The sequence below is a fragment of the Lepidochelys kempii genome, chromosome 18 (assembly GCF_965140265.1).
Source record: "Lepidochelys kempii isolate rLepKem1 chromosome 18, rLepKem1.hap2, whole genome shotgun sequence".
NCBI lineage: Eukaryota > Metazoa > Chordata > Testudines > Cheloniidae > Lepidochelys > Lepidochelys kempii.
The window spans coordinates 23,520,769-23,533,263 of record NC_133273.1 but is presented as its reverse complement, the minus strand read 5'-3'; the positions used below and the strand labels follow the sequence as shown (position 1 = coordinate 23,533,263).

Below are 12,495 nucleotides of genomic sequence, written 5' to 3'. Positions count from 1 at the left end.
TGAATGTAGGCAGACTCCACCTCTGACTGCCTGACTCCTCTCCCCCAGGTGTCAAATCTGCATGTTGTAGTGAAGAATGGTGAAAATCCTGCAGCTCTCTTGTGAATTCTCGTGAAATGAAAGCTGGTGGCACTCCCAAGGCCTGTTGGGGGATCCCCCAGACAAGCTTAGGGTGGGGGAGGGGAGCAAGCTGGTTGCAACGGGGACCTCCTTGCTGTGCAGGTAACTGGGCTGCAGGGGCTCAGACCAACCCTACATAGGGAGGGGTCCCTCCGCCGGGGTGCAGCACTGGCCATAGCCGCAGGCAGAGGTTAATTTGTAATGAAAGAGGTGCCAGGGCTCATTACGAATGCAGCAAGCCGAGAGGTGCCCCGCGGGGCTCAGCCCTGCCAAGCCCTGGCACAGATTAAGCCCTGACTGCATGTCCCAGACCTGGCACCCAGCCCAAAGGGTGACCCCTGGCCCTGTTGCAGGCAGGCCCCTGGCCCAGTCTCTCCCTCCACCGGATTCTCTTCTGAGCAGCTCTCTGGATATACCAGCGTGCCAGGGATTAACTCCATAGGCACAGGGTGCTGCTGGGTACCCCAGCCCTGAGCCCAGGCCATGTTCTGCACAGCCCCTTGCAGCCTGCCTCCCTACACCGGTCTCTCGGGCAGTGCCCGGGGCTGGAGGTGCTTGGGGGCTCGCCAGCCATATCCTACCCCTGTCGCTGCTGTCTGGGCTGAGCGGGGATTGCGCGGACAGCCTGACCTTGCCCGCAGACTGTGAGTTGTGTGCTAATGGCCTCCCTTGGCTGCAGCCGCTGAGGCAGTTCCTGCAGCTGCTGGCAGGAAGAGGGAGCTCAGCACTATGAGCCGGTCGCCCAGCGTGCAGGCCTGAGCCCTTTGTGCACCTTGCTCCACTGTGGGATGCCCTGGCATGACATGCCTGCATGCTGCTGCGGCCTGTTCCCGCTGCTCTGCTCCCTGTGGGGCGGGCGGGGGCAGGGAGAGATCCCACCCCACAGAGCAGTAGAGATGCCATGTGCGGCAGGTCGGGCTGGCTTGTCTCTGCTGAATGGGGGGAACCATGGGGCCGGGCCAGTACGGACACCCGGCAAGTGGCTAGGGGGTGCTTCCCCAAGGAGGCTTGGATGCTCGCTGGACAGCCCCCGGCAGGAGGGTCCTCGCACAGAGGAGTCCCTGGTTCTGAGCCCAAGCGCACGTTGAGCGTGTTAGGTGCCATGCCCCCCAGCTGACAGGCAAGTGAGCGCTGGCCCCGAGGGACCCGGACTGCGTGGCATGGTCAGGCCTCAGCCGTGTGTTTAAAAATAACCCCTCTCGCTGTGTCATGGCCCGAAGGCGGCTCAGGCCCAGCGCACAATCGGAGGAAATGGGTCGGCTCACGAGCATTGTTTCGTTGCAGACACTTGTTTCCTTAGTCCTGCTATGGGGACACTGATATTTCAAACACAAAGCAGCTTCCAGAGCGAGCCGGCCACTGCTTCTGCGTGCTGGGTGTATGGGATACAATAGCTATCGGCCCAGGAAAGCGAGGCTGGTGATCTAGGGCTTCGTCCAGCTGGCAGCATGGGGGGCGCCTGGCCCAGCAGCTGGGAGCCGTGAGTACAGTGGGGTGGGTAGCAGGAGTGTGCTGAGCTGTAGGCAGGGAGGGGGGCTGGGGTCTGTGCTGAGGGGTGAGATGGGTAGGTGCCACGGAGTCCCTGGGCGATGCTCTGGAACTGCTCCCCATGAACCCAGTCAGGACTCTGGGGAAGTCTCCTTTCTGTGAGCAGCCTGTCTGCAGGACACACAGCTCACCCGGCTTCCCCCTTCCTGGGTCAGACCTCGGAGCATTCAGCATCCTCTGCCCCTCTGTGCGCTTCCCCCAGCGAGTCCGCTCATGTGGGGCTCCTGGGGAAGCCAGAGGGTCCTGCACCCCAACTTCGCAGTCAGACGTGACTCTCAGCCAGCCAGTAAAACAGAGGTTTATTAGACGACAGGAACATGGTCTAAAACAGAGCTTGTAGGTACAGAGAACAGGACCCCTCAGCTGGGTCCAGTTTGGGGCTGGCTGGGAGCCAGAGGGGTGCAGGGCCTGGACTCCCCCACAATCCGTGACAACTGGTGGCAGGGGTGGGATCTACTGCACCCCATGGATGGCACTTCCTGCAGTAAGTGACTGGGGAGCAGTAAAACGAAGGGGGATTGACGGGGACCAGGTGTGCTGAAGGGTCAGAGAGGAGCAGTTTCGGGGGGCGGTTAACCCCTGGGAGTGTGTGACCATTGAGAAGGACTGTGCAGTAACAGGGTTCCCCTGGGGATTGCAGCGAGCAGTCCAAGGGGCGGAGGAGTCTGCAGCTCAACCCTGGCAAAGAGGAGGTGACCTCGAGAAGGGCTGGCACACTAGGGGTTCTCCCTGGAAACCGTGGGGAGCTGAGAGCACACAGGCCTGTGAGTCCACAACAACTTGGGAAGAGCGGAGTGAGGGCCTGTCACCGTCTCCTTAAGAAGGACATTCATTGTAACCCTGTGCAGAAAGAAAGGATTGAGCATTGGAAAGTTCACCAAAGCACAGTTCATCGTGCAGCTGGAGGAGGATGACCGCGCTAAGGAACAGATTCCTGACCCCAAATGGGGCTATAGCAGGATCTGGGAGCAGCTGGAGTGGTAGCCAGGCATTGCCAAGACTCCTGTCCCCGACCAGAAGAGAGTCTTTACGATGGGGTTCCCCATCGGGGGATCGGAGACGGACGGGATTGGAGCTGAGTCCGAGAGAGCAAGAGGACCGTGGGAGACAGCGAGAGCCCGAGAAAGAGCTGCAGAAGCAGCAGCAGCATGAACTGGCGGTGGGGGAGCGGAGAGGCCTAGGGGACCTCCCCGGGGTGAGTGGGGATAGACCCCGGGGGGCCAGTTCCGCAGGGAACCTCGAGACTAAATTGCTGCCCCTGGTTAAGGAGGGGGGGGATGTGGATGCCCACCTCACTGCCTTTGAGCAGGCTGGAGATTTGAACCAGAGGGACCCTGCGGAAAAGCCCCGGCGTCTAGCTCCCTTGCTGGGTCCCAAGGCCATAGACTCCGTCAGCCCGATGGGTGGGGAGGTGGACAGGCTCCCACTCCTGACCCCAACCTATATGTCTGTGGAGTTTCCTGGGGCCAGGCCCCTCAGACCTCCAGTGGGATCAGAAGGTGATGGTCAATGGGGAGACATTCCTGGGGTGGCGAGATCCTGGGACAGAGAGAACTGTTGTCAGGCCTTGGGTGGTGCAGCCTCAGATGCTGAGGGGCTGTGTGAGCTGGGTGAGGGTCCCAGGGACGAAGCCCCTCGCCCTGCCTATGGCCCAGATCCCTGTGCAGACCCAGGAGGGGTGGGGCTGGCTGGTTGTTGGGGACACCAGCTGTGAGACCCTGTTGTGGGGTGATTGTGTCTCTTTGGGACAGGATCCAGGCCTTGCTCCTGTAACTCCCAAGGGTTTGAATTTGAATCCAGGGAACCCATCGGTGGAGAGGGAAATGGTCAGTGAAAAGGCAGATGACCTGGCTGGCAGGGGGGAGGAGCGGCTAGGCTCAGGCTACCTGCCTGCCTATGACCAGACCCCTGGGGCTCCCCGCCCCCCTTGCACACCGGAGGGGGCTCACGCTGGCTCTGATGCAGTGAGGAAAGCAGGGAGCTCGCTGCCTGCCCCCACTGGGACAGCAAGAGCAGCGCTGAGCACAGTGGGAGCTGAGACCCCAGCTGAGTGGGGGGAGACACAGGCAGGGCAGGGGATCTGTGGGGAGTGGCAAGGTGCTTGGTAAGGAAAGTCTGGATGAGCCTAGGCAGCCTTGTGAGCTGATGGCTGTGTCTAGTCAGCAGGGTGGGAAGGCGAGGAGAGTGGAAGCTGAGTGTCCCTGGCCCTTGCCTGTTAGTTGGGTGGAGAAGTGTGACAGTGAAGGAAATGTGTCTGTGTCTGTCAGGGGTATTGACTTGCCCGTGGAGGGAGCTACCCTGGTCTCCAAGCAGTTGTCTGTGACCAGCCTTGTGTGCTGGGACCAGGGGAATGAGATCCCAAGCTGTGTGTCTGGGAAAGGAGAAAGTGTGTCCGGCTCTTCTTTGTCTGTGGAGCAGACAGAAGGGGCCTTTCAGCCTGTGATGGTTGAGGGTCGTGCAGTTGTCTCAGAGTTTGTTCTGGATTCAGCTAAAGCCCAGGAAGGGAAGGGTCCTAAGTTTGGGTCTGCTAGGGAGAATGGCCCTGTAACTAGGTCGCATCCAGTTAGTGTCTATGTAAAATCCCAGAGACCAGACAATTCTGTTGCTAGTGTGTTGTTGGGAAAGGGTGTAGCAACTCTGTCTAATCAGGGTGAGATCCTAGCCAGGACACAAGGAGAGCATGAAGATGATGTGATTGTGTTACCTACTGAGGGTGTGGAAACCTGTAGCAAGAAGGAAAAGATTCCTGAACTTGTGGGTGGCAAAGGGAAGGAGAATGCTTCTGACCTTTTATCTAGGAAGTCTGTAAGTTTGCCTGAAAGGGGATTGTGTAGGAATCCGCCGGATGGGCCAGAGGTGATTCTGGATGTAAGGGAGACCCAGAAAGAGTCTGTTGTTGCTCAGGAAAGTGTCCCTCTAGAGCAAGCCCTAGGAGAAGAGGGTAAGAGCAGAATTTCTGTGAGGGGTGAATTGTTGCATAGAAAAGCCCTAAGGAAAGGAATCCTCATGGAGTCTTTGCAAGCAGTTTACTGCAACTGAAGGGTGTGAAAGGGATTTAATCAAGAAAGTTTCAGTTCCTAACTGCCAGAAATTTTCTGTTGTGAATGGATCCACTGACTTTCCTGTTGAAAGATCCAGTGTGGATAGCTCTGAGAAGGTCTCAGATGGAGTGAAAGCTGTTAAGAAAGTTAAACAGTCCTATAACCAAGTGGCTGTGTTTGGCCAGCTTGTTGGGGAGAAGACCCAATCCCAGTTTGACCCCCTGGGCTTTTGGGGTGGCCAAAGGGCACGGGCCGCATAAACCTTCCCAAGTGTGACCTGCAAGTGCTATCGACCACCCCCGACCTAAGGGAGAGCGTGAAACTGGAAGGGCCTGGTGTAACTCCTACCAAGGAATGGGAGAGATGCTGGGGCATCCATGGGAACGTTGGTGGCTTTGAACTTCCCCAGGTCACCAGCTAAAGTGACCCCACTCAGTTCGATCTCGAAGGGGGGAGAGATGTGACAAAGTGGGACTGTTCTTAATGTTTCCTCTGAATAGTGTGGGGGTGCCTCAGTTTCCCCTAGGCAGTTCTTAAGTGTCTAGGGGGTGGGGTAAGGGTGTATGATCATTGCAGAGCCCTAGAGGGCAGGTGTGTGCAGGAGTCTGGACACAGAGAATGGCCGACACCCTGTTTCCTGGCAACGGATGGCCTGGCCCTTCCCCCCTGCAAGGTGAGAGCTAAAGGGTTGGAGAACAAAGGAATCAGGTGACCACCTGGCCCGGGAAAGGGACAAAGCCCAGAGGAGGAGGGGCTGGAGAGAGTTTCAGTTTGGGGCTGGATGGAGGAATGCAGGGAACCCCAGGGCTGGGGTCTAAGCTCCCTGCTCCCCCAGAAGGACTTGACTGAGGGGTCCTGGGTGTACCCACAAGCTCTGTTGTGGACTGTGTTCCTGTTGTCCAATAAACCTTCTGTTTTACTGGCTGGCTGAGAGTCTCAGTGAATCCCAGGAAGAGGGGTGCAGGGCCTGGACTCCCCCACACTCCGTGACAACAGGACAAGAGTGCGATGGGCCAGCACTTCTTTTCCCAGCAAGGGTCTGTCTGCCTCCCTCCCATCCTCTGATCACATTTCTCCTCCCAGGGATGCTGGGCCATGGGGATGGCTCCTTGGTCTCACCCTCTAGCGCTGAGCGGAGCAGGGGCTCCGAGAGAGGGGGCAGAAACCAGGCAGCGTCACTTCCTAGCCCAGTGGCTACAGGAGGCTCTAGCCTCTGTAGAGGGACAGCCCATGCCCTGCTCCTCAGTCTGTCTATCTGTCTCAGGTTCAGTGCCTTCGGGATGGCCCAGGCCTTTGCTTGGTGTCGTATGGATGGGCAGTTTCTAACAGCTCGGGAGATTTGACTGTGCAAGAGAGAAAAGTTCCCTTTGCCTGTCGTCCCTGCTGGCCTGTGAGCAGAGGGCTGAGCTGTGCCCTGATCTCCCATGCTGGCTGCAGGTGGCCTGGCCTGGCCAAGCCCGACCTGACCCTGGGGGAGGCTTCATGTGAGTGTAGGCTGCGGGGGCAGACAGAGCTGAGATGACTAACTGCAGATGCCCAGAAAGCTCCTGTAGCTTGGTGTAAGTGGGCCTCCTGAGTGTCCCCTCGGGTCATGCTACAGGCAGCCTGCCTCAGTTTCCCCCCTTGGACTCGTCTAATAAAACTTCACCCAGGATTTTGTGGTCAAAAATACCCATCCTTGGGAGCTGGGTTGATTAATATAAAATAAACCCCAAACCTAACTCCAAATCCCAGAACCAAGTCTGTCCATCAGCCCACCCCAAACAAGGTGTCTCTCAGGGCCCTTCCTTTGGCAGGCCACTCCCAGTCCCTACCTAACTCCCAGGAGGCTCGGCTAGCCCTGACTTGTTCCGAGCACACTCCCCCTTTGCTGCAGTTTCCTGCCCATTTGTCGGGAAATCACCTGACCTCTCCCAGGTGTGGCTCCTAGTAACCAGGGCTGGCTGGCCCCAGGCCTGCCACCCTGCTCCACTAGGGCATGATGCTCCTTCCCTTGGGAGTGGCAGTAGGTGGCAGCCACAGGGGCCTTTGGGCTCCACTCTCATTGCCAGGCCCAGGAGCTGGACCACGCTGTGGGTTAGAACCGCTTCTGGGCTGTGCCTGGCTGCCCTGCCCCCGGGCAGGGAGGGGGCGGTAGCTGGAGCCCATTCTGGTCATAGCCTGGGGCCCATACGGGGGTGGCACGGGGGTATGCCAGGGAAGGTGTCTGGCTCTGCCTGCCGGGGAAATCCCAGTGGTTGGATCCATTGGCACTGCAGCCCCTTTACTGCAGGGAGCAGTGAAGGGACCTGGTGTAACCAGCAGGCAGCCTGGTCTCTGGCTCACCCTGCATCTCCAGCCCGCTGGTAGCGGGTCAGGGCTCTGTCCAATGGCCTCTCACCTCTTGCAGGTATGTCACCACGCCGAGTGCCAGCAGGTGAACCACAGCAGTCCCCTGAACCTCTGTGAGGCCTGTGACCACAAGTTCCACGGCACCATGCACTTTGACGGGCACATCCGCTTCGACCTGCCCCCCCAAGGTGAGAGCCTTGGCCCTGGGGGTGGCTGGGGCCTGGTGAACATAACCCTCCTTCCCCGTGGGGCACGGTCAGCGATGGGGCTCCCTCCTCAGCTGGCCTCGTCCCAGGGGCTCCTCCTCCCCGCTGCGGGGATTTGCCCTGTTCTCATCCTGGGGGCCTGTTCCCAAGGGCTCAGCCTCCCAGAATGCTCCCCTCAAGCCCTACCACGCCAAATGCCCCGCCGCAGGGCTTCTTGCCAGCAGAGCACCAGGCAGGGGAACGGATCCTCGTGGATGGCGCGGCCTGTCAGCGGAGGGAGCAGTGATGGGGCTGTTGGAAGAGGCAGCAGGAGAGGCTTCCCCATGCGGCTGCAAAGCCCCCAGTCTCCCAGCCCTAGAGCTGCCGGGCAGGAGTGCTGAGCCTAGGGACTAGGGAGTTGACCTGTGCCCGGGATCTGACGGGGCTCGGTCTCCTGGGTGACTCATCCGTTGTTCCTGGTTGCAGGTTCCATTCTGGCCCGGAACGTATCCACACGGTCATGCCCCCCACGCACCAGCCCTGCCTCCGACGTGGAGGAGGAGGACGAAGGGCTAGTGGATGGGAAAGGGTGAGTATGTTCATGTGAAGGGCTAGCGGTGGTGCTTCCGTCTCCTGGGCAGCAGACAAGATGGGTCTCAGAGGCAGCGGGATGCCGGGGCTCAAGGGGCAGGGGGACCTGGGTACGGGGACACTGGGCAGCTGCACTTAACAATCAAGACACCAGGTCTAAGGCTGCAGAGTATGGTCTGGATGCGCTGATGCCTCCCCAGGGTCGGGGGCTTGTCTCAAAGACTGAATGAACCACTGTGGAGCGCTGGCTATCTCTGTGCAGGGGGTCACCTGAGACCCTCTGCTCATTTCTCCCGCCCCAACTGCTGCCCTGCCCTGCTCCCCCTCCCTTCTCGCTGCCGCTGATCCCTAACTCGTGGATCCTGCGCAGTGGGTCAGAGCCCTGTGCCAGGGGCCGTATGGGACGTTACTCCAGGCGAGGAGGTTCGGCTCCCGTTGGCTGTAGCTGGGGTGACCATGGGGTGAAGGGGCCTGGTGTAATGTGGCTGGGAGTCGGGTTCCAGTGGCAGTAATAGGGAGGAGCAGCTGCTGCTTGCCCTGGGGCTTTGGAGTCTGCTCAGACCCTGGGTCCTGGCGTGGGGTGGGGGATGGGGCTCTCTGACCGCCATTGCTCTTGCCAGGCCCAGGCTCCGTGTGCCAGGCCCAGGCTCTGTGTGCCAGGCCCAGGCTCCGTGTGCCAGGCGATCCCTGTAACTGTGTTTGTGCCATGTAGGGACAAGAAGAGCTCGGCGCTGAAGCTCCCCAAGAAGAAAGCCCGGCGCAGACACACGGATGTAAGGAGCCCGGCTTTGTCTCTTGCTTTGTGACTCATGGGGCCCTGGCAGTTGGCTCTGGGGACGGGCTGCTGGGCCTGGGCATGGAACCAGAGCCCTGGAGCAAGTGTCCCGTGCTGGGACAGGGGGGCCTCGCTTGGCTGCTGCCCAGAGCCGTTTGGGATGCTGTGAGGTCCGACGCTCAGCAGCTCTGGTTTGAAGGGCAGCAGGGGAGCGTAGCCTGCCTGCTGCAGTCTGTCTGTCTGTCCCAGCTCCTCACAGAGCCAGAGTGTGGGTGACCCCACCAGTGACAGGCCCCCATCCCCAATTCTAGCGAGGGCTCCATCCCCCGGATTCCCGCTGGAGCGGCTCTCACTGCATAGCTAGGCCTGTGCCAACCGTGCTGTCTGCGGGACCCCCTACCAGGGGTGGATTCCCCTGCCAGCTCTGGCACAGCTGTGCAAGGAGACAGGCCGGGACTAAGGAGGGGGCCATGGAGTTGCCCAGATTTGCGGGGTTGATGGTCAGGCAGGTGAAAGCTGGGGGCACCGACCCTGCAGGATGGAGGGCCGGCTCTGGGTCCATGGCTCTTGGGCAACGGCTTTGCTAACTCCTGCCCCCTACCCCAGGACCCCAGTAAAGAGTGCTTCACCCTGAAGTTTGATTTGAATGTGGACATAGAAACAGAGATCGTCCCAGCCATGAAGAAGAAATCCCTGGGGTGAGTCGTGGCCACCGAGCTAGACTGGCTGGGACCCTGGGACTGCTCCTGGGGTGGGGCAAAGAGTGGGCCTGTGACTCCGGGTGCCGTGCAGAGGCTCGGGGTCCCAGGGTGGTCAGCTGTGGACTCTAACCCTGATCCAGGAGCTGATGTGCTCTTGGCACTGCCCAGTGCTCCATGCCTCCCCGAAGCTCCCTGCTCGCTTTGGCCTCTTGCCCTGGCTTCCCTGGGCGCAGGCGGGTGCTGCTGACTAGTGAGCACATAGGTGCCTGCCCAGGGCCCGCTGGCTCACCCTGCACTGAGCAATGGAGGGGCCCAAGGACTGGCACTGCCCATTGTGGAGCTTTGCTGGGGGGTGTCCTGGAGCTGCATCAGGGAGTTGTCACCCACTGTGCCTGTCTGGGGTGCCCGGGAGGCTGCTGTGTTTGACTTGGCCACGCGATCATGGAGAAACCTGCTCCGTGCCCAACCTGGGTCCCTGCCACCCTTCTGTTCCCCATGGGCATCATCTCTCAGAGCCATCTCCTCAGCCTCCTCTCCCAGGAGCAGTGACGGGTTACCCTGCAGAGTCCCCCGCCAGCTTCTCCTCCCATGTGCTCTGAGCGGGGTGTCTGTGGCTCTAGCCAGCTGCCGAGGCCGAGTAGCTGCTGGCCAGAGCCGAGAGCGGTGCCCTTGTGTGGGAGCCGTGGCTGCTCCCCAGCCACCAGCTGAGCTGTGTGTTGGGCACAGGCCTGCTCGCAGGCAGGTTGCTTTGGGGAGAGCGTCGCTGAGCTCCCAGGCCAGCAGGGTGGTGAGTGGTGGCAGCAGCAGGAGCCCTGTGCGTGTCCCCAGCGCTGCCCGCCGAGCTCCTTCCCCACGCAGTGCGCCTGGCCAGCGCTCCTGTTCTGAGTGGGTGCGGGACCCTCTTCCCTGAGCCCAGCCCCAGGGCAGGGAGGAAGTTGGGCCGACGTCTCTTTCGCTGCCCCTAGGGAGGTGCTGCTGCCGGGGTTCGAGAGGAAAGGCATCGAGCTGGCGAAGGTGGATATTTATCTGGATCAGTCCAACACGCCTCTGTCGCTCAGCTTCGAAGCGTACCGCTTTGGGGGACACTACCTGAGAGTGAAAGGTGCGCCCCGCCCGGCCCCGTGTGTCCCCTGGCTCGGCGGGAGGGGGGATGCCCCCAGCGCAGAGCCCACGCACTGCCCTGCAGCAAAGGAGGCGCTGCAGGAAGTGGCTCTGGGGGGACGTTTGAATTGGCTCTGCTGCCCTCTAGGCTCTAGGTCCATGGCGTCCTGGGCTGCATAGGGAATGGGGTTTGGGACCTTCCCCTCTTGGGACGCAGGTTCCCATTCAGCCCAAGTCAGGGCTGGCGTGGTTCAAATCCAGCCTCTGCCCAGGGAGCGAGAGAAGGACTCGCGGTGCTGAGCTCCCTCGGGCCAGCGCAAGCAGCCTTTCCAGCCTGCAGGGTGGGGGCGGCTGAGATTGCACCTGGGGGAGGGGGCCAGGCCTCACTCAAAGTGGCTCCCGGCTGCACGTCCCCTTCCGTATCCCCTGGGGGAGTCGGGGAGGAAGGCAGGGCATAGCGTTATTCCTGCAGTGTCCAGCAGGGGTCGCCATCTGAACAGTGCCCCAGCGTCCGCACCTGGAGAGGATGAAGCCCCCTGGAGTGCATTCTGCTTGTGTGGCAGCGAGGGCGAGTGCCCAGTGGGCTCCTGCCAGGGCTGGGCGCTGTGCTGCCATCCGGCTAGGCTTCAGGCTAACGGACTGGGACAGACCTGGGCTTCCTGCAGCCCCCGGGGAGGTAGGAGGGTCTGCCACGCCCAGCCCTGGTGGGGACCCGCGGGGACTGGGCAGCCATTGCAGCCTGCAGAGCCGTGTGCCCAGGATGTGCGCGTCTGGCACGTGCCACGGACACTGCGTGAGCCGTGCTCCCCTGGGGCCAGGAGCCATGGGGGTCACTCTGCTACCCATAGCAATCGCTTGGGTGCTGAGGCTGGTGCCCGCCGGCTGACCCCCTGCCCTGTGCTCCCCTCACAGCCAAACCCGGCGATGAGCTCAAGGTGGAGCAGGCCGTGAAAGACTTCAAATCGCTGAGCCTGCCCATCATGCGCTCCTCAGGCTCCGCCTCCACCTTCCTCTTCACCCCCGCTGGCGAGAGGCTGGACCAGCCGCCCTTCCGCCGGGAGAGCGTGGACATCCTGGTGAGTTGGGAGGTGGCTGACCAGCAGCGAGGGCCATTGTGGCACCTGGGCGGCGGCCGGGCGGGGGGCTCAGCGGAGCTGTTGGGACCTGGGTGGGGTGGGGAGGTGACTGTGTGCGGCCCCGTACCAAGCCCTTTGCTGAGACTAGTCCGTCCGATGTACTGAGCAGTGGGCAGCTGAATTCTAGGAGCTGACGCTGCAGGACACTGAGACGGCGGGGCTCACCTCTCCGTGGACAACGGAGCTTCTCTGTAGAGCTGTGGGGTTCTTGCTGGGAAACACCGGAGTGGCCCAGCCCGTGTGGGGCAGGTCATCGCGGTGGGCCCTCTTTGTCTCCTGGGGCCTGGGGTGCTGTGTCCTCTCTGCTGAACCTTGAGCACTGTGGCTGGGTCTCGGGGATGTCTCTCCCTATCAGGGAGCAAACCGATAAGATCAGATATAGACAATAAATGGAGCTGTTGATGGGCAATTGTTTGCTTGGCAAGCAAAGGTTTCAGCTTATCCAAAGCCTTCTGCCTGATAAGGGGAATCTCAGTCAACAAACAGCTCCTCCATCCAGCAATCAGCAGCATTTGTCCCCTGCCTGCCTGGCCCACAGGGCTGCATGTTGACTGGGGAGAGCTGGCCCTGCCCGGCACAGGGAAAGGCCCAGGGTTCCAGGCAGAGCTGGGCAGGAAATGGAGAGGATTGGAGATTTCAGACAAGGTTCCCAGTGGGAATCAGGATGGACTGTTAGAATGGCTGTGGCGCCTGTCGGTGGAAATGGGTTGCTAGGATTTTGACCTTTTTCATTTTTTGAACACTTTAAAAATTATGAATACACTTACGTTTCGAAACGGGACGTCAGTTTGAGCTGAAAACCAGAACTTTTCATTTTGAAAACATAGGGACAGGATCTTTCAGCAGTTTCAAAACGTCAATTCGTCAAACCTGACCCTGTCCAGGAAAATCAGCTTTTTCTGGTGAAAAACTTCTGGAGAAAATCTCCTTCCCAGCGGTAATGCTAGGTGTGTGCTGCTCAGGCGG

General features: G+C 60.5%; 1 protein-coding gene across 7 annotated transcripts in view; it reads left to right on the top strand.

Annotated features, from left to right (window-relative positions):
• The window catches only part of PLEKHG5 (pleckstrin homology and RhoGEF domain containing G5), a 120,571-nt gene that overhangs the window by 85,074 nt on the left and 23,002 nt on the right, over positions 1-12,495 (top strand). For 4 of the 7 annotated variants that reach the window (XM_073316944.1, XM_073316950.1, XM_073316945.1 and 1 more), the window contains 6 exons: positions 7,099-7,228; positions 7,712-7,814; positions 8,529-8,589; positions 9,198-9,289; positions 10,258-10,394; positions 11,306-11,469. In XM_073316944.1, coding sequence (XP_073173045.1) covers positions 7,099-7,228; positions 7,712-7,814; positions 8,529-8,589; positions 9,198-9,289; positions 10,258-10,394; positions 11,306-11,469 — 687 coding nt within the window. Of the gene's footprint in view, positions 1-1,503; positions 1,601-2,516; positions 2,864-5,621; positions 5,747-7,098; positions 7,229-7,711; positions 7,815-8,528; positions 8,590-9,197; positions 9,290-10,257; positions 10,395-11,305; positions 11,470-12,495 lie in introns of those variants that run through there. The other 3 variants (XM_073316946.1, XM_073316943.1, XM_073316948.1) reach the window with 3 other exon arrangements.